Source organism: Calidris pugnax, unplaced genomic scaffold (genome assembly GCF_001431845.1).
Source record: "Calidris pugnax isolate Ruff unplaced genomic scaffold, ASM143184v1 scaffold24, whole genome shotgun sequence".
NCBI classification, from domain to species: domain Eukaryota; kingdom Metazoa; phylum Chordata; class Aves; order Charadriiformes; family Scolopacidae; genus Calidris; species Calidris pugnax.
In genome coordinates, this window is record NW_015090922.1 from 15,309,687 (window position 1) to 15,331,742 (window position 22,056).

Genomic DNA, 22,056 nt, shown 5'->3' on the forward strand with positions numbered 1-22,056 from the left:
GAATCCAAACCATCAAACCTCATTTAGAGATTACTATAATTCCATGAGTATTACCCACTATCTACAGAAAGTGAAGCAAGGTGATACTGCAAAGCAGAGTAAATACAATGAAGCATCTCATGCATTTCAAGAAGACATATATTTTTATAGAGGAATCTGTGCACTCTGGCATTGGTTAAAAGCTTATTACCTCTGTATGCATGAGCTACAGCATCTGAAGCTGAAAAGAAAAATTATATCAACTGGTAAAGGCTTGCCTACAGACGACACTCTTCTTTGGTTGCAGCCTAGGATGCGAGCGCATATTGCCAGCTCAAGTTGAGGTTCTCATCCATCAACACCCCCAAGTCCTTCTCGTCAGGGCTGGTCTCGATCCATTCTCTGCCCAGCCTGCTTAGGATTGCCCTGACCCACAGGGACAAATGCACAAGATTTTGACAAAATGTTCTTGAAAAACCATGAGCCTTAAAACAGACTTGTATCATGCTGAATCTGTCAAGCAAAGTACTGCAAAGCTACCAGCTACTAAATACAAGCTCTTATAAATAATAAAAAAAGCGCCAAGTGCTTTTATTATGGAAAGTATAATCTTTCCTGTTAATAATTACTGGAAACCACTAAAGCTGCAGAGTTATGTCTGGATTTACCTTTCCATTACGAAGTCAATCTTTACACCAATCTCTGATTCTTTCTTACCTGCCATCCTAAAGTTGGGACCTAGCCCTGATCTAAAAATTAGTTAGTCTAATTAGTTAGTCTACCATTCTGTTGGTAATCTTCCCCAAGTTTTCTATTCCATTTTTGTTTCCACTCAATTTTCATTGCTTGAAAGGTATTTGGATGGACACACAATCCTTTTGACTTAAGCTTTTCCTCTCCTGCCAAGGTGCAATCCTTCTTTGAATATCCACTGCCAACCCTACCTCACATTTAAAAAAAGTTAGAGAGGCCCACTATCATTCATCAGCTGCACAAACGCAATGTTTTCCACATTTTTACCCAGGCTTTCATTCTGTTTAAAGGAAATTGTTGATGCCTTGCTTCATTAAGCTCCAGGACAATTATCAGGCAGGTTTTGCGTGTGGCAGCCAGTTTCTTACTTTCAGAGGAAATATGCTGATGAGCACTTGATCCTTTTCTTGCTTAATTCATTTCTGCTCATTCCAATTGTCAAAAAGTAAATTAGTTCCAGAAAGGTCAGATGAGTCTGGCCAGGTGCCAACCACCACTATCGTTATTATTGTCACTGAACTAGTCATGTACCCAGGTTCTCTCATAAACACTTTGCCCAGAAAAACTTTGTTCTTATTCAAAGAAAATTTAAAGCAATGTATGGGAATCCTAATAGTTAACATTTGGAGCACGTTTGAGAGGATTAGACGTACTTTCAGGGGGACCTGGGTCTCTTTAAGGGAAAATCTAGTCTATTACAGAAAACTCTCAAGGGGAAAGTTGCCATCGGAACAGGTGAGTGGAAAAGGGTTATACTGCAAAATAAATAAAACTGTGTACATGATTAATAAGTGCAAGCATTGTATAAGTTAGCACATTTTCAAGTTAAACCTACATTTTTGAAATGGGCATGAAAGAGAGGATGATCCATAATTTAACTACTCACAATCTTTTGGCACTACTCTGTCAAATGAAAATATTATAAAAAATTCAAACACAGAGCTAATAATGTCAAGAGTCACAGAGTGTGATTCACCTTTACAGAAAGTATTTACTTTTATAGATATCTAAGATTGATTTGTCTTTTCACTGGTGAAATTCAACTGAGGATCTTGGGAGAAAGAAGGAACCTTTGAGCTCACTATTGCACCAGAAGCACATTTTTTATGTAAGAGAATGCACATAGGTTGGATGCAAGAGGAGCATTTCCCATCACACAAAGGTGAACCACCAGGGATTCCCGAAAGAGGGAGGAGGAAGTGTGCTGTAGATATATAGGTCTTCGAGCAAGTTGCTCTCCACCTATGCTGTTCTAAAATGGGTATTCATGATGATCCCATCTTTGGGACTTGCAAAAAAATAATCAATACTTTACTAATTAGTAACATTTAAGTAAGCCAGCAAGATAATGAGCTGCTTTCAGCAAGGCATTTAATTATGTAGCACACACAAGTTCTATGTTTATTCAGGCCCTTAATTAGTTCAATTTACTCTTTGTCCACTGTAATTAAAAACTGCAAGTTCTTCAGTGCAAGTAACATGAAGGAAGGCTTGAGGTCCCTCAACTTAACGGAGTATGCTGGTACTCCAAAGAAATAAAAGTGGGTAAATAATATTTACTTCAGTTATGCAAGATCTGTAATGAGAACAGAGATGAAAGTTAAGGTAATCTGTGAGCTCAACCACATCTGTTGGAAGCTAAACTACATGGCAGACTAGCATGGGCACAGCACAGAGGTAGTCCAGTATCTTCCTTGCAGCTGGGTGTAACAGTGTTTGTTTCTCACTTAAATGTCTTATTCACAGTCAGATCAGCTGAGGACAACTTCTCAAGCTGTCGCAGAACCGGGCTCAGCTCTGTCTCTGCAGAGGTGTGCCTTGATATCCTTGACACTGCATCTCAAGGAATTTCTTTAACAAAACAAACACACTATACAGTTATAGCTGAAAAATTGCTGGAAAACACACAGTCCTGCCAACTCCTCTCACTCCCACAGACGCAGTCACAGCAAGCTGATATCCTACAGCAAGGCCGTCCAGCTTTTATACTATGTTCAGCAATGCAGAAAAGTAGATTCTTCCTGAAGGGCCTCAGGTGACCAGATCTGCACCTGACATATGAGCAGCATGCAACTGCTCCCATCACCCATACATCCACCTCAGTGTCTGGCCACATGCAAAGCATCCTTCTGCTCTTACCAGAATGAGGAATGTCCATATTCTGGCTGCAGCAGAAGAGGAATCAGAGCATATAGATTTCACTGTCCCTAAAGGAAATCACATATCTCACCCCAGCTGAAAGTTCATAAGCAACTGCCCTATTGCATGTAGCTCAATCTGAAATTAACCAGCAATTTATTTTAAAATGTATTTTATTTGTTTAAATGAATAGAACTGATAAAATGGAGAATGACATTGCCCCATGGCCCACAGTAGATGCATGTTAATAATATCTGTTAATAATTTTTTAAAATTACTTGTTCCAGCAATCCCTATATCTACCCTTGAGAGGAACAGCATATGTTCTAGAGTTCTCTGGTGTACTACCAGATGGGACTAACAAACAGAGGCAGAGGTGAACTTGAAAGACTCAGGGTTATTATTATTATCTTTTAAGCAAACTGAGATTGCCAATTAGTTTGCAACAGCTTTTAGTGCAAGGAAGTATAAATTTTGAATTGCTTATGGGTTAGCAAATGCAAAGCAACATCTTTTTCACTGAAAAAAGGTCACACCCCTTTCAAGCATTATGGAGAGCTTTCTGGAAACTTGGTTTTTATTAGCGCAAAGAAGGGAAGTGATAAATGTCTAACCATCTTTGCTGTATCCAATATTTGAAGTGAAATTTATTTTCTTGCATGTCAAAAGACAAACAGGTAATTTAGCCATACACTCACGTAGCCATCTGCTAACTATCTTGATTTTAAAAAGATCTCAAACTATGGAACTAGATGATTACACAAAAAGTGAGAGAGATTAAACCAGACATGGTTTAATCTTGTCCCCTGAACCAAATGCTCCAGCCATGCATATACTTCAAAACTGTCTGAAGGAAAACTCATATAAACATCTGCTTCCTCAGCTGCAGGGCTTTCTGCAGACCCCTCTAGAAAGCAACATATGTTCTTTCCTTTGCTCTGCCGTGCATGGGTGACAGTAGCATTTCACCGCCCCAGCATCATTACCCATTTGTCTCACAAACAAAAGCAAGCACTGTCTGTCTGTTTCTTCTTTTTGCTTATGGCACCCTGTCCCCAAACTCCCTCCCGCTCTGAGTCTGAACAAGTGCCCAAACACAGACAACTCCAGGGAAAGGAAAGAGGACTAGGACATGGATTTAATCCTGCAGCACAGCAGATGCCCAAGGAGTGCAGCTGCTTGGACACCAGCCCTCCATGGCCACGTTTGATAGCAGGGTGGAGGGGGGAAGGCACTGAATCATTTTTAGGAAAACGCTGGCTGCAGAAGCTTTGTCAACCACCCACAGACAGTGAGCCCAGGAGACTGGTGGGGATCACAGTGCTCATGGGATAACATTTGAGCAAGTCTTACAGATAAAGCTAGATGAAGTCAGTTATACCACTCCTCCAGCCCCAAACCAGTGCTTACCACCAGCCTGTTCCCCACCACGCTGCTGCCTGCCCAGCCCAGGAGCACTCTGCTACAGGGAGGGCATTATGCTACCGGCCACCCCCACCACCAGTCAAGGACCCAAAATCTCTGCCCAGGCAGAAATCTAATTGTAATCCTCTCTCACCCGGGTCACAATATGGCACGTCACAGACTCAGAGAACTTGTGGCAGCACCTTGGCAAACATGATGAGGTTCTCTTTCCTTTTTCAGCCCATCTCCTTGGTGAGCACAACCACCACAGGTGAATCTCTCAGATCCTGAACAAAATCCATCTCAACACTTCTGTTTGCGCTGCATGTGTAGCAGGGAATGGTACCTGCAGCATTGCCACGCATGATGCCATTACAACTCTGTAAGTCTATAGTCACGGCTTTTGGGGAGGGGAAGATGCCAGACTGAGGGGAAGAATTAGGGCTTGCTGCTTTCATGATTTTAACAGCAGCGAGGACTAGGCCAGACACTAACGCAGGGTAGGGACTGTGCAGTTTCCATCATTTCTGTTGCACCACAAGAAGGTCTGCCTATACCTCATAGCTCTTGGGAAAGCGCTTTTAAAAAGCATAAAATTCTCATGGTCAGACTAACAACCTCCAGCACCTGGCAGTTTTCAGGTAATGCCCCGTTTCCACCCAAAGCTCATGCAGAGCCCACACCTACCACCATCAGGAAAACCAGTTCTGTCACCACAGAGGGAATGAAGAGTACTGGACAAAGGGTCTCAAACATAGGTTACAGCAGGGAGAAATGGGAAAGAGCTGACCCAGATGTGTCTTTGCACCTAAAGGCACCCTGGAGCAGAAACCCGGTTTCCAGCTTCTACATTACCACACTCCCACATTGCTCATGCAATCTCCGTGGCTGGCAAAACTATTGTGTGAAATACAGCTGTGGTTCCAGATCTTCACATTGCCCTTCAACTTATTAGATTTAATCGTACTCTGACTGCATCTCTAGTAGCTAGAGGCAGCCACAAGGTTACTATCAAAGATCATCTGATATTACTGGGTTATTCTGCCACCAGAGGGACTTTCAGGTCTTTCACGTCACAGGATGAAAAGCTATGCTGTTTCCAGGGGTCCCCAGGCTGTACTTTGCCTGGTCTTCTCGGATAACAAAGGAGCAGGTGTCACCATTGCAACATATAATGTAGTAAAGAGAGGATAATATAGAAAATAAAGTGAATTACAGGAGATAAGTGATTCAAGCAAAGGTGAATGACAATGGAAGTTGTTAAACTAAGAAAAACCAGGAAAAAGGTGTACCTAGAGAGCATGGGGAATTAAAAAGCATTGAGGGCTCATGGTCAACAGCAGTTAAAGGCATGCAAACCTTCTAGCCTTTACCTGGCACGAGAAACATTCCAGATTTAACGAGAGCTTAGTGGTTCAGGAGTCCTCCAATGGCCCATGTATGGTCATACTGGCAGAATTCATAATAATACAGATAAACCACCAGGTCTTATGTCTCCATGCAGGACTGACAAGAATCCAATGCACACCTGGAGCACAGCTTCTGGTTTAGTTTCCTCCAAAGAAACAGACCCCCAAACTTGAAGGAGGAGGGAGCCAGACTCTTTTCAGTGGTTCCCACCGAGAGGACGAGGGGCAACGGGCACAAGTTGGAACATAAGAGGTTCCACTCAAATATGAGGAGAAACTTCTTCACGGTGAGGGTGACGGAACCCTGGAACAGGCTGCCCAGGGAGGTTGTGGAGTCCCCTTCTTTGGAGATTTTCAAAACCCGCCTGGATGCAGTCCTGAGTAACATGCTCTAGCTCTAGGCAATCCTGCTTCAGCAGGGGAGTTGGACTAGATGATCTCTATGGTCCCTTCCAACTCTAGAAATTCAGTGAAATTCAGTGAAATTCAGTGAAACTACTCTAACTCAAGTCACAGCAAATAGGACAATCAGGGTGTTGCTTCAAAATTCACTACATTGCCAGAGCAAGATTCCAATACACACCAGTAGTCAAGCCAATTCAGGTGTCAGACACCTCAAAACCAGAGACAGGTCCTAAGCTGAACAAAAGCATTCAAAGAGTTCAGAAGATGTTGAGTGGAGACCTGAATAACAGCCACATTTGTGTTAACGCAAGTTCACAGCCAGCCCCTGTGCAGCCCAGTGCATATAAGAGCAACTGATGTGGCTACTGTTCGTGTAACTCGGCTGAAACTAGTACCTCTGGACAGTTTTTTAATTAAAAAGGATTTAGTGCTATTAAACAATAAAATCAGAACCCCAGAGGGGGCATAATTGCAAGATGAATTGTGCAGCTCCATGGTTTCCAACTCCACATGGTGTTATTGGCAGCTAGCCTTCAATTATAAGAAGGTAAGAAGAAAAAGCACACAGCCAGTGACAGTGAGGCGAGATGCCCACCATCCCTTAAAGGAATACTGCTCCCCTTGGAGGTTTCTGCATTGATTGGACTTTGAGACAGCTACTGTCCAAATATAACTCATGGTAAATTCACTGACTACCATGTGGTTAGCAAAACATGCAAAGTTTATCTGGTGTTAACTTCAGTGCTACCAGAAACTATGTAGACTTTCCGAGTTTCCACTAAGGGCGAGGTTTGTCCCAAGACAAAAGAGACATATGGGAAAAAGCTTCAGCTCAGGCAGCCAGAAATACATTAAATTTGCCTTCAACAAGCTTTGGCCATGGTCCAAAATCCATGCTGGAAACTTCAGAGAACAAATCCTTCTAGCAATAACCTCCCTCCTGCTACTTCAGCATCTCCCCATAACCACCCGTCCAATGGTTGGAGTCACATAAGAACAAACAAAAGCACAACAAAGAGCTGGAGTGAAATATCCCATACAGGTTTGAAATTGTTGTAGTTTGCTGTTTCAAGGACGTATGAGCAGGCTACTATAAATACAAATAAAATATTTGGGGCTTTTTTGAGGAGGGGAACTAGGGAAGCAAACCATGGCAGAAATTAACCATGCATTTGTTTTGATAATTGAGACATTTTCATATTCTCAAAGCATTTCAAAACATCGCTTTGAAACACAAGATGTCTTCTCTAAGAGAAAGTTTATTAATTTCACCTACCTAATCATTAATAGAATGCTTTGTTTGACCAGAATTTTATTTCTCTCTACGGTTTACCCCATTGCCAATGCTTCTCATTGTTCTAAAGGGCTTCCCCACTATGTGCACAAAGCTATTTTATACAGCACTAGAGGTTCACCTGCCATGTACTTACAGCCCAGCATCGGGCTCCTCATTTTCTACCATACCAAACACCTGCACTGTAAGACACATTAGCCACCTATTTCTCATTCCAGTGACAATGGTTTAACCTGCATTGAAGTAGAGGCTACACTAAACTTCACTTTTTTGGCTTCAACGGATTACCGAGTACCCAAATACGTTAATAACCTTATTTCATGATTTCTTGTTGAGTTAGGACAATACTGTAACAACCAATATACTTGAAGTAGATAAAAGCTAAGATGGCTGCTATCACACCAATCAGAAAACTGATTTGCATAAGCGGGGGAGAATATTCAAAGGAATGAGGACACACACAGCCTCCCCCCCATTTCATTTGGGTGAAGTTCCCAATCTATTTTGCTGCACAGCTACTAAAACGTTGAGTTTATTTAGCAATTAGACGGAAAAAAGGCAGCAGTGAAGCGTCATTGAAGAAACATGTAATAAACCAACCTTTGGGCCACATCCCAAAAGGGCACTGACGACTCAATGCCCAGTACTTCAGCATGAGCAATAAAATAAGATTCCTCTAAAAATTCATTTTTAATTTACTCGCCTGTCACAAAGCAAGTCTGTAGTAGTACAGAAATACATAGTTTTGATCATAGAATCTTGGACTAATGTTGCAATATTTCTTCTAACCAATTATCACAGACATATTCCTACCCTTCAGAGACTCCATCCTTGCAGACAGCATGCCAATACCGAGTTGGGGGCAGGAAGGCTTACACACGTGGTAAGTAACACATGAAGTAGTTGTCCCAGGCTCAGCGTTTCTAAAGAGATCTGACACAAAAGCAGGACAATATTGATTGTTGCTGCTGTACTTTATAGGCCATTTTAGCAAGCGGTATTTTCAAAAAGGGCAGAAGACAAATGTTGCCACCGCAAGGTGAGTGATGCTGTGAGGCAAAACCTTGCAACTGCATGCACTGCTTAGCACAAAACGACCTCAGGTCCATCCTCCACGGATTTGTCTTGTGAAAGACTGGTCCTGTTTCTCCGTATGCACACAAGCCTGAATAGACATACAGTGCTAAGAAAAGTTGCTCAAGTTTTTCAATGCGCAGATTCCCATCTCCCTACAGTTGCTCTTGAGATAAATGAGCAACCTGAAGACTTGGAGAAAGCATTACTGTTGAGCCCACATCCACAATGCAGGCAGCGATTCCAAAGCTGCCACATGAAAGAAGCAAGAAAGTTACCTCAGTGAGCACCTCTGTGGCAGCCAGTTGAGACAAGAACCTGCTAATATCACATGGGGTTGGCCTAGCGACACAGCACATACCTGCTGAGCAGGTGAAAAGTTCTCCATCTAATTTTTGGCTTGCCACTCTGCTAGGCAAACTGCTGAGCTACATCTGCTGTTGAGATTTGCAGAAGGGCAGGCTCAAGACTGGCAGCCACTAGGATAAGAAGAGTGGGACACAAGAATTAAAGTTGTTCAAGTATAAGGTTTGCAAAACCTGCAATTGATCAAGGAATGCCTCAGCATGACAAGCACTTCCCATACAAATTCTTTTCCCCATCTCCTAATTCTGGCTGACCCCCATGGAAATTTGTAACTCCTGACAGTAACTAGTTACTGAGACTTATAACGTTAAAAAATTTAGCAGAAACAGAGAATCACAAAACAACAAAGACTGGAAAGGGACTCTGGAGATTTCCTAGTGCAACACCCCGCTCAGAGCTGGGTAAACTAGGGCAAGTTGCTCAGGTCCATGTCCAGTCAAGCTTTGACCATATTTTTCAAGGATAGACTCCAAAGCCTCTCTGTGTCACCTGTTCCAGGCATTTGACCAACGTTATATCTAAAGGAAATTTCCCGTATTTCAATTCATGACATTACACTTCACTCCTCCCAGGTTTGTATTGTCTGCAAACTTCCTGAAGGTGCACTCAGTGCACTCAGTCCCATCATCCAGGTTATTAATAAAGTTGTTAAACAGTATTAGCCCTACTAGTAGTCCCTGTGTACACCTCTAGGAACTGACTTCCAACTGGACTTTGCACTACAGACCACAACCCCATATGCCCAGCAGCTCAGCCACTTTTCAATTTATCTCATTGTTCATTTGTCTAATCCACACTTCATCAGGTTGTCAATGAGAATGTTATAAGAGACAATGTCAAAAGCCTTACTACAGTCAAGATAAACAACATCCACGGCTCTCCCCTTATCTACTGAACTAGTCATCTCATCATAGAAGGCTATCAGGTTCGTCAAGCATGATTTCACCTTCACAAATCCATGCTGTCTATTCCCAATCACCTTCTTGTCCTTTATGCATTTGGAAACAGATTATTTACTTCATCGCCTTCCCGGGAACTTACACAAGGTCAATCACCTATAGTTCCCCAGATTCTCCTCCTTGTGCTTCTTGAAGATAGTGGTGACAATTGCTTTCTTCAGTCCTCAGCAATCTCCCTCAATTGCCATGACCTTTCAAAGATAATCAAGAGTGGCCTCACAATGTCATCAACTAGTTCATTCAGCACTTGTTAGTACATCCCAGCAAGTCCCATGGATTTGTGTATGTCCCACTTAAGTGTTCCATAATCTGATCTGCCTCCACCAAGGGTAAGTCTTCCTTGCTCTAGGCTTTATTGCTGATCTCAGGGGCCTGGGATTGCTGAAGGCAAGTTTTACCAGTAAAGACCATGGTGAAGAAAGCAGTAAGTACCTCAGTCATTTCCCTAGTCACAAGATCCTTCTGCCCCATTCACTAATGGATCCAAATTTTCTCTCATATCTCTTTAGAAGCCCTTCTTGTTACCCTTCACATCACATCTGGGTGGGCTTTGGCTTTCCTGATCCTATCCTTGAATGATATACCTTCTGGCTCACCTGTCCCTGTGCTTCCAACTCTTCTACACTTTCTAGGGAAATAGCCAGCTCATAAAGAGACTTCCACTCAATCCTTTTTCTGTTTCAGTACCGTCATAAGCAGTATTCAGTTTCAAGTGTTTCAATTTATTCCCCAGGGGACTTCTGGGGGTATGGGGTGAAGTTGCCCAGAGAACTTTTTGTGCACTTGAAAACCTGACCCCTAATAAAGGAACAGCAGTCTTAAATGAGTAAGTTTGGCTGAAGCATTTCATACTTAATGATGACCTTCACTAAACATGTTTTGAAGGTACTTCTCAAACAAGGTCTCATCTTTTCATTTTCTCCATTTTCACCAAGCAAAGAGACGGAAGCCCTGCAGTGCTGGAATCTCTTTCAAGTTTCAAGCAGGGGGCTAAACAACAACAAGTAATAAGTATGCTTTAGTAATGACTGTAAATCACAGGGTGTCCAATTCCCTATTGCTCTAGATCTTCCATTAAAAAAATGTTACCTCTTCACCATGGCAGGCCATTAGCATTCACTTTGAACATGACTCCTCAAGACATCACAAAATAATGTCAGGTAATTCAGGCTCCTAAATTGCATACCTGGCACCAATACAAACGTCTTGTTTTATATTACACAATGAAAGGCTTCCTTGTTTCATTCTTATTCCTCGTTGATAAAACAGATTGAGGTATAGGCACAGTATGCACAACAAGGGAACACGTCCAGAGGTCTAATGCCTTTCTGAAGCTCTTTTGTAATCCTCCCTAGCAAGGGGTTATACAAAATGCTGTTATTCTTTTCACTGAAACAAACACTGTTTTCAGGATAATTAATTTAAAAAAAAAAACTTATTTCCAAAAGTATGAAAGATATTGCGCATTCCAATAATTTATTAATCTGCAGTACTGTGTTAAACCTTGGCTCTCTTCAGCAGAGATGTTTCAAGAGCAGTTGGAAGTCAAATAACTGTTTCCAGGGTCTTAAAGATTGCAAGTAAACAGGTTTAGAGGAAAGAAGTTTAATCCTGTGGAGAGTTTTAGATAGCCAGAAAGCATTATCGGAAAAATTTCTGCAGCATCTGATAATTTTATGTCAATTAATTATGAGGCAAATATTAAATTTCATATATGTAAAAAAGCTTGTTCATCCATTCTAACATCTTTATTAATAATCTGAAGAAGATTAGCAAGCAGCATTTTAATTTCAGAGATTATCAAATTGGCAGCTACTACCAAGACAGTTGAGATAATACAAGAGATGTGTGGAAGTTAGAAATACGGATACAGGAACATAATATTCACCCAGCAGAAAACAATGCAATACATTGAGGTAGGTAAGTCGCTCCAACATTGATGTTCAGCACAAAAAAGACAGGAACAAAACTGCCAAGACACAGGTCACTTCACAAAGCAGACAAGGCAAAAGAGGTAACCGAGTGGTATCAGGACCCCAGGGGCAGAAAGCGTGGAGCAGATGATCTCTCCCTCACACACCATGAGTGTCCCTAACCACTAAGTACACCATAATCACAGAATGGTATGGGATTGGAAGGGACCTCTGGAGATCATCTAGTCCAAACCCCCCGCCAAAGCAGGTCCACCTAGAGCAGGTTGCATGGGAACATATCCAGGCACGTTGGTTCCCATCTCTTCCCTTGAAATCCTGGTATAGAAGAGGCACCAAAGTTAAAGTGAAAACAGCAATCCAGACTCAGCAATTTTGTTTTAGGGACTTAACTCTGAGGCAAGCTTAAAACCAGCCAGAAAGTTAAACGTTTGTGATAGTTGACCTGACATTTCCCCCCACCACACACCATCACCAAATTTGTACATTTCCAAGCATCTTTCCCACTCAACAGAAAAAGTCGTTAAGTGCTACAGCAGGTTAACAAGTTTCCTGGGTGTCTGTGTCTAGGTGCTGGCAGGGGGGGCACAGCAGAGTGCTCTCTGTGAGGAGAGGCAGGAGCTGCCCTGTGCTGGACACAGACAGTCCCAACAGGCACGCTGCAGGGCACAACCAAGACCCTCATCCAAGATGGTGCCACCTCAGGGAAAATGTGTGTAAGGAAGGGCCAAATGGCTACATGTTTGGGTTTTTTTTTTTTTTTTCAGTGATTTTGGTGTGAGGATTTCCACACACACACCCCATTTCAAGCTAATGACAGTTTAATAAGGAAAGCAAAAGTTGCATGTGTAAAGCAAAGTAAAATAAGGAATTTATTCGCTGTTTCCCATCAGCAGGCAGATGTCTACGTCCTTCTTGGAAAGTAGGACCTCCCCACCTTGGGCAGGGCATGGGTTGGAGAGAGGTTTGATGCTGTGCAAGCACTGTTCAGCAACAGCCAAACCACTCGTGCATTATCAACGCTTCTATCCAGAAATACAAATAACAGCATCATCCTGGCTGCTACAAAGATAGCTACCTCCTCCCCAGCCAGACCTAGTACAATCTCCACCCCTTGTTCCATACTATTTGCATCATGCCCAGGTCACGTATTACCTGATACATTTAAGTATCCTCTGACCATCCCATCCCATTCCTTTTCTTTGTCATTCCTGAAATCCCTTCATACCAACACTTACGTGTACTCCACACTTAAACCGTGTTTACATCCAACAGTCAGATTTATACATCCTCATTAACCAGTATCCTTGGCCAAAGTCAATTTGCCACACCAAGGTAGATAGTTAAAAAACTGTGTCATTTAGACTTCAAAACATAGAAAGGTCTTCTCAAAGAACAAGCTGTACAAGTCACTGGTTTCAAAGACAGAATACTAGACGAAGCGAATTAATACACGTTGCCTTCAAGTTGCATCAAGTGTACATGTACATAAGGGTGTAAAATCTAAAGGTGACATTCAGTCTTTCAGAGAAAGTCTTTGCAACCATTGACAATGGCTTCATCTTGCACCTTTCTCAGAAATAAGTTTATCTCAGGAAGCAGCATAAAACGCTTTCACTTTAGACCCTTTGTCTTTATTTACTACAGGACAACCTTAGCTCCAGCTTTGCTACTTTTATCTCGGTTTTCAAACTACACCATTATTAATATTATTAGTCTTCAACAAGCACCACAGTATTATTATGTCACCACCAGTCAAGCAGAAAAAAAAAAGGTTAGAGCACAAAAATCCAAACTAAATAAAACCCTTAATAACAGCCTCCTCACATTTTAATTTTTTCTTGCAAAAAGGAGATAAAGACTGTATCGAAATGAGCCCCATTCTTTCTTTTATGTTGCAGAGAACTGACTTCACTTGTAGCCTTTTAAGCCAATTTTATCTTTGCTAAGACCGTGCAAGGAAAACAAGCTGTGCCTATAAGGAAAAGCTCCTACCTGCATTAGCCCAGGGGAGGTACCAAGGGCAGCTGACATTCACGTAAGTGCCAGGCAGCCCATCTGGCCAGCAGGCGTAGTTGTCAAATGTTCTGTTGCAAAACTTGCCTTCTGCAGAGAGATGGAAGGAAGAGTCTGCCTTGTATTAATACTGCAAGGAGGAAAAGACTGAAGAGCAGAAGATAAAAGGAAACACATTGCATTTAAGCCATAACAGCATTATGCAACTAAGTCTGGATGTGGAGTTAAACGAAGTTTATTTCTCCAAGAGTGTTTATCCCCACACAAGAAACTGTTGTTTCAGGGGGGAACTGAAGTACAGTTTAGGGTCTTAAACTAAATCAAGGGACAAGAAAGGTAAATTGATACTGACCCATTCCATCAACAAAAAGGTCCATCAACAAAATACCTACACACAACCATAACTTTGCATTACAGCTTAATCAACATGAGAATACGTCAACTTCAGATTTATTAAACTGTCATTCTTAGAGGGCAGCACTCAAGCGCTCAATAGGATAATGGAGCAGAGGGAAATGAATGTTTCCCTGCCATTGTTGTCATCAGCTATTGCTCTCACTCTGCCATAATAATGTAGTTAAGAGAAGGCAAATTAACGGGTTTGAAATAATTCTTCACTGAATACAACTTTAGACTCTTCTTACCTTTCTCAGAGTGTCACAAAAGCACTGACACATAGAGGCTGCACTGTGTCCAGTTGTGAGTGTCACTGACAAGTCACCAGTGTCCTCTAAACACCATCATGCTGGCACATTGCAGCTGCTCTCAGCACATTACAGCAGCCCAACTGCTAAGACAAACTACATTCTCCTTTTCACTAAGGCACTTTTTTTTTTTTAAAGCCATTTCAGCATTTTACAATGCTCAAAATAATTTATACCAACTTTAAGGCCCACAGAGTGCTAGGTCTATGTGAACTGCACTGTCTCAGAATCCCTAACACCTGTGTGCTCTCTCAACCCTGACCCCTAAAAAAAGTTTCAGGAGTATTACGTTACTGTACTGCTGTAATGTGCTGCAGCTACCACTTGCCACTGTAAAACACTCTGGACCTAAAGATTAACATCTTTACACTGAAATTGTCTATAAAATGCTTCCTCAGTAGAGAGAAAAGTCCCACAGAGACCAAGCAGAAGCAAATGGGATACAGAAGCAGCAGACTGGAAAGTAACCTAAAGAAATATTTTCAAGTTCATTATCAGTCTTTTGCTGTTATAATGCATTTTAAAAATTAATAGATCCTATTCCTACCAAGCAGGCTTACCTGCTGCAATGGGGGGTGCCTCATACAAGTATTTCAGACACTGGAGCTGATACTCCTTCCACCTCTGCATAACCCCAGAAAGGGACCCATCTGAACTCTGAAAGAGAAATCACAAATCTCAGAAACTGCAGGGATCTAAACTGTTTATTTTTCATTCAGACTGAGTAGGTGGGTATGAAAACAACTACCACAAGCCAAACGAGTATTGCTATCATAAAGGGTAGAAGATGCTGATAGGCACTTGCCTGATTACAACCAAAGAAATCTGTTTCTATTTGTACCACGAGGAACTGAAAAAAAAAAACCCCACAAATGACTATACCGTGTGGTCGCTGAAACCCAAACTGAGCTAGCCTTGCTCTTCAACATGTCCCAGTCGTATGATTTATTACCTCATGAAAAGACAGGGACAGGAGCAAGTCCTTTTAGGAGAAGTTTTCTTTCCAACAGCAGTATTTCTGCAATCCCAGAACTGAGACCAAGTTAATTCACTGTATTCAGTGGATATTCCCCAAGCATTCTTCCAGAACATGGATGAAAGCTTTTCCAGCTCAGCTTTTCTTCCATGAACAATAGCTTTTCCCTGTACCCAGTGTATTTTTCCCCAAAACTGCAGACAGAGAAGGGACCTGCTTTTAGCAGTTTGTCAGGCTGCAGGTTCCAGCCATCATCTATCCCAAGCACTGAGGGGCAGGGGAAAAGTATGCACAAACTCTGAGCACAAAAAAAATTAGTTTTTATTAAACTGCAAAATTCAGCATTGGCTGCTAGCTCAACCCTAGCAGATCGCCCCACCTGGCTCACAGAGGCCAGGTTAACTCATTGCATCAGTTCTTCTCTCCCCTGTCTGCACTTGTATAAACTGAATTACAGGCGTCAGGACTAGCAGGCTGTAAACAATAATGCAACTAACTCAGCATTCCTTTTCCAGAAAAAGGCCAAGCATGGATGTTTCAGGCATACAATCAACAGCATGAACCTAATGGCACAACACTAACACTGAGTGGAAGAAAATTCACTTAATCCTAGTTGTCAATCAGTTTATTAAGTGAAGCCTGAGGATTAATAATCCTTGTAATTTTATCCTTGCAGCTTCATCTGTTAATTTTTATTTACTGTTTGTGCTTACAAACATTTGTCAGACTGTTAGAAGAAAAAGAGGGTATGTTAAGGATTGTTTGAAAACAAAGAAGTAATTTTAAACCTGCTGCATTTCCGTAAAGCGAACCTGAATACTTTCCACTACAATCAATGTGACTACAATTCAGACATCAGGGCAATCACCATGGTATAAAAGAACAGAAGTAGAACCAGTATTTTTGGACTAAAGATCTCTCAAGTCCTCTTCTCTTGTATCCTTCTGATTTAAAAAAAATGTTTGAAAAAAAGCACCATATGTATCATGCTTCTGCCTGGATTAAGCCACTACATTTAATTAGAAAGATACTTTTGTAAATGTGAGGAGAAGTATAATGTTTAGCAGACCCTGGTGTTGTGTTTCAAGAATAACTGCCTATATTTACATGCAACTTAACTGCAGCTAGGGCCTCGTGGCCATAATTTTAGAATCTATCCACCAACTCCCCAATGTCAAAACAAGAACAAGCCTGTGGATCTTCGAAACTCTGACCCTTGTCTGTCTGATTTAAATCATCTTATCTATGCCAATATATGCTGCCAAAGCCTGTCTGTGCTGAAGTCCCTAGTGTAAAATGGATGCATCCTACTGAAATATAACTCCATGTGCCTATGGAAACACAGAAACCTGTAGTGTAGTGATCTATGCTCAACACACTTGAAGGAGAAAGAAAACACCATCACCAAAATTAGGTCTACAGGTGTGTGTAGAGAAACACCTAACAAGTAACTCTAAAACTGAAATACCATCTACAGATCAATGTAGGCTGAATAAGGACGGAAGACCGGAGTATGGGGAGAGAGAACAACTTTGAAACCTACGTTTCTTTCCGGCAGTCTTTAAAAAGTAACTTTCCAGTTATGCATTGTTTAAAAGGTCTTTATTTTACAAGGGTGGCTACTGAAGTTCTACAGGACTGTTTCACCACCCTTTCATCACCAGGTTAACATTTTAATAAATTAATTAAATGGAATGTTTTCATGATGAACTCTTAAATTATGATTCAGAATAATTTCAGAAGCTACTAAGTGTCACACATCTTCCCAAAAAAAGTAACTATTGATCATGCATGCACATGATCACATCAAGTTAACACAAATTCAGCTTTCAAAATCATTAAAACTGTCTGCATCTTTATCTTTTATTTGGAAACAAGACTCTCCCTTTTAAAATATCCTGAAAGTGTCCTAAAACTGTTTGCACTAAGAAAATGAGCTCTTTTGGAGTCAGCAAGTCTTAAAGTATTTTCTTCTAAATCAATTTTTCATCTATTACCTTCATGAACGCAGGAATAACCAGCTTTAATGACAGCTTAGGAAAAAACAAGCCTCTATCTCTTCATTTAATGAAAAAGTAGAAACATTTTACTTATATTGGTTTCTCATAATGTGAGAAGACAACTCTAACAAGGAGATTAGCAAACTATAAGAGTAAAATAATTAAACATGCCTTTTTGTGGAGATGACCAATTTAGTAGACAGTTTTCTATTATCTGTAGTCTGTTACAATAAGACAATAAAATATAAATCCCAAGACTACATAATTTGTTCTCTCTATGCATCAGTTTACTCTGGTTCAGCTAAATACCATGTTTTGTATCGGACAAATTGACTTAAATTTTATTTTAATATATGCTAATCCTCATTTCCCAGAGATTTTGGCCCACATGAACAAGAATCACAAGCTATACAGTGCCATGGATTTACAATGCGAGTAGTTATTCAAATAAGAGATACCGTATTTTCTTGAAGTAATTCAATTCCTTCTGCAACATCAAAGAACTAAACACATATGTATGAGAAGGCGGCTCCTGGGTCAGTACCCAAGATGTGGGGCAAATTGCAAAAGTTCAAATAGCTTCATTAAACACAGGACTATATTTTTGTTGCTAGAGGCACTGGTCCTTGCATTTTAGTTGTGGGTTTGGTTGTTCTGTCATGTGTGTCATCCGTTCCTTCCTGCTCCCCATTTCCAGTTACACTCAACCATGGAAGGAAATACAGTAGTAATTTTGCTGTGGTGCAAACATATCACAGAAGAATAGTGGAGGAGAAGAGGATGGAAACATGTCTGACTGGTTAAGGTAGAGCAGTCAAAAGGCAAGAATAGATGAAGGACATTAAGGAAGTGGGTAATGGCACATAAGAAGCACAGAAGGGATGCAGAAAAATGAAGACAGGCAAGAGCACAGAAAGTAGGAACTTTTCAGTGTATGTATATAATTCGGTGTAATTGATCTCTAGTGATAAATTTAGCTCGTTTAACAGTCTGAAGACAGAATTCCTTAGCAAATCCTTAACACCTTGGTAGGAAAGCCTCTTTCTATAGCCATCATTTGTCTTCATAGACACTACTGTAAAAGGAAGCATTTTAATCCCTTTTCCACATCTATGAAACTATTGTTTCATTGACTATTTTGTCACTACTGTGACAAAACCTTCCAACCCAAATTGTTCTGTGATTCTATGAAAAACAGCATCCACGCAGATCTAAGGTGATCAATGCTACAAAAGCACCATTTTAATACGGTGAAACCTGAGCACACACAAAGTGCAGGGGGCTCAGACCAGAGAAAATGCAGCAGGAAACAGTGTCATTTGGGTGAAAGAGACAATTCCTAGAGCTTCAGAAACAGCTGGTGACTCCTGGGGTCATCATCTTCCCTCTTCACCCATCACCATATAAAAGGTCTTGTATGCAACCGAATGAGAAATTCCTCCTTATACTGGTATTTAAGGCTCTGGTTGTCTGTGCTTAAACGGGAACACTTATGTTACAGCTTTCTCAGGCTTTTAACATTTCAGGATAATAGGCAAGACTTCAGCTTAATGCTAAAGGTTCACATGTAATGTTACAACCACTGGGACCTCAAAATGCTAATCTTAGTCTTCAAAAGCAAATGCTAGGTAACCTGGCATTGAACCACACTTTGGTACAGCCTTGGCATACTTCCCTTGGATAGTAACGATGACATAGCTACCTCACGAGAGGAGGATTCAAATTACATTTACCACTTTTTATCTCGGAAGCACCAGTGACTGACTTTTAAACTTTACTGCCCTTTTCAAAAAGTCCGATGCGACACATTATCTCAGGGTTCTTCTGCTCAGGATCTGCACAGCAACCAAGTTCAAAATAGGTGAAGATTACACATTACTGGCTTTATGCTCATTCTAACGACATTTTTTCCTGTACAATATAGACCTTATTAAATCATCTGTCATGTCAGTGCAAGCTATAGGCCTGCATCAATAAAAACCAACACGGAGTGGAGCTGAGCTGGCCACCTTACAGGTTTATTCAATTCACAGCATGGATATAAGCTTGAATTTATGAGACAGGTTTGTCCTCAGCTTACAGCCTGAATGGGGCAGAGTGTAACACTGCTACCCCAGAAAGCTCTGCTGTGACTCAGTATTACCTTGCATTTATTGGGATGAGATTCTTTATCCAAAAAAGATTGATTTCCAGATTTTAAACTTAAATGAATTAATTTGTGTGCAGCTTAAATACACACCTAAGACGACAATTCGGCTTGCCACAGCAGCATCTCTGGGAGCAGTTTAAAAACCGAGGCTGTAGCACAACACAACTCTCCAACAGGGCTAGCTGTTCACAGAAGAAACTTATCTCTCCCTGCAATTTGTCACCACTTTTCTCCACTTCTAATTTGAAGTAAACATGAACGCGTATGAATGGCAGGATGCTATTACTGCCTCCCTAAGCCCATCACTCAAGATTCAATTTCTCAGCAGTTACTATAAATTTGTCAAAAAAAGTCCTGCAACTGCTGATGCTCCAACCACCAGTTTGGGAGAACAGCTGTTTCTTTAACTGTTGCAGGAAAAAACACTAAACCAAAAAAACCCTACACTGAACTTCAAATTAATAGAGTCCTTTGACCCACTGTTCAGCCCATGACAAAGCAATTCTGTTGGGGATCAGTCCTTCAAGTACAATGCCTCTTGGAAACCAAATGACATTCTGGAAAGGCGTTAATATAGGAGCAAACATCATGTTCAAACTCCCACCTTCACTCCTCTACAGAGACTGGATTTAATCTCATTTTATAACTACTTAGTTCAACTTCTGCATAATGAGCTAATCTGAATCCATTATAGGCAATATCTCCAACAGTCCAGTTACTGTCCTTTGAATTCTGAAGGTATGTCAAAGGAGGAGGTACATCAAGAATGATAGTGCTGTCTCTACTATAGATAGTACAAAAGAAATATCATTAAAGATACCTGAGCAATACCTCCCCCAGAGATCATAAAATAAGATAATGCTTTAGGACATCTGACCTCCCCCAGATTTCTGTATTTATTGCATGCTTTTCCCATATTATGTTGCCCAGTATAGAGTTTAATGTAGTCATCTGACATTATACAAGACAAAGCAACCTTTTGAGGTAAAGTCATCATTCTTGGTCCCTTCTGTAGGACTGCTTGACTGATCAGATGGTATAACATTAATGATGTTTCTCAAATCATATTTTACAAGATACTCCGTCAGCAGTTGGATCACTATGGGCAAATCCTTCACCTTCTAGAAAAAACAAGCAGGGGATCAAAACAACTTTTCTTTCAGAGAACAGCCTACTGCCAGCTTCTAGGAGCTTTTCCTGTAAACACTTCTGTTCCTTAGTTACTAATGAACCAATGACTTCAGTAGCTCAAGAGCGCCAGAAAAAGAAACCTTTCAGCATCCTCCCTGCTAGTGAAAAGCAGCAATCGAGCTCCCACAAAAGGGGCTACTGGATCCAGCAAGAAACTCCCTGGCGACACCTGCCAGCTGAGTTTTCTCTTCAGCTGCAGCAGCTTAGCACCTTCAGTGAGACCTTCAAGAAAAACAAAAATCCAAAGACTGATAACAGCAAATACTGAAAACAGTGTTTCACCGGCTGTCTAAACATGGAGACCCCTCTATTCTGCCACTGTTTTAAAACTTCAAGTTTCACAACATCAAGGTTTTGAACTCAGAGGTGTAAGAGCAAGCTCTTACCAGGCACTTACATCTGATCAATGCACCGAAGAGACACTCCTCCTCTGTCTCTTCAGAGCTCCTCAGCCCAGACTGAGAGCACACCTCCAGTCCTGAACAGTAACCCTGAACAGTAACACTGGCCTTTCCATAACTTCCCAAAACACACAAGATCCCCCAGATTCCATTTCATCCTCTGCCTGAGCAGCTTCAGAACAGTATTTGGCATATCCAAAGAGCATCCTGAAAAAGCGAACACCACATGGTCCCACATCCTGACCTGCCTGCCCTCCTGTCTTTTTCTTCCTCTTTTGCACACCTGCACAACTTCAGAAGGAAGGGTTGGCTGTGCTCAATCCCATAGCAGCCTATAATAACATAGGGCACTAATCACCACCCCCCTCCCCTCATTCTCAAGGCCTGTTCTTGCTGGATTAAGAAAAAAGGATAAGTGTACACATCTCCTAAAGAAGGTTTAGAAACGCAGAATGTTTCTACCTAGAGTCTCAATTAAGGCATTTCACAGAACAAAACCAAAACTTACTTGAGGCATATACCTGCCCTCAGTACTTCTGTTGAGTAGGTACAGGCAGTTCCCACTTCAGCTGACTTATTTCATAAGTTCTTCCAAATACATAAGCTGTCTCAACAGGCAGGAGAATTCAGCTCTGACCACAAGGGTTTCCGCTCTGGTACCAAACATCCTAGGTCTGTCCTGAGATGCTTCGTTCCTGCTTTGAAACTGACCAGTTTTCTCTTCCCATCCCTGAAATTTTTGTTTTGACAAGGTGCACTTCAACAGAAATAATAACTCTTGGCCCCTAGCATTTTCTGGATCAATGCAAAGTATTTGGCATTTAGAGGCACAGATGTCAAAGCAAACTTTTTTAACACCTAAATCAACTTGCGTAACATTCAGTCTCAAAATCAGGGGAAAAAAGT

The 22,056-nt window shown here is 41.2% G+C and overlaps 1 protein-coding gene across 1 annotated transcript in view; it reads right to left on the reverse strand.

Moving 5' to 3' along the window:
• GLP1R (glucagon like peptide 1 receptor) overlaps positions 1-22,056 on the reverse strand; it is an 88,539-nt gene that overhangs the window by 42,469 nt on the left and 24,014 nt on the right. The window contains exons 2-3 of the mRNA XM_014950573.1: positions 14,994-15,090; positions 13,709-13,819 (exon numbers count right to left, since the gene is read on the reverse strand). Of these exons, the coding sequence (XP_014806059.1) occupies positions 13,709-13,819; positions 14,994-15,090 (208 nt within the window). The remainder of the gene's footprint in view (positions 1-13,708; positions 13,820-14,993; positions 15,091-22,056) is intronic.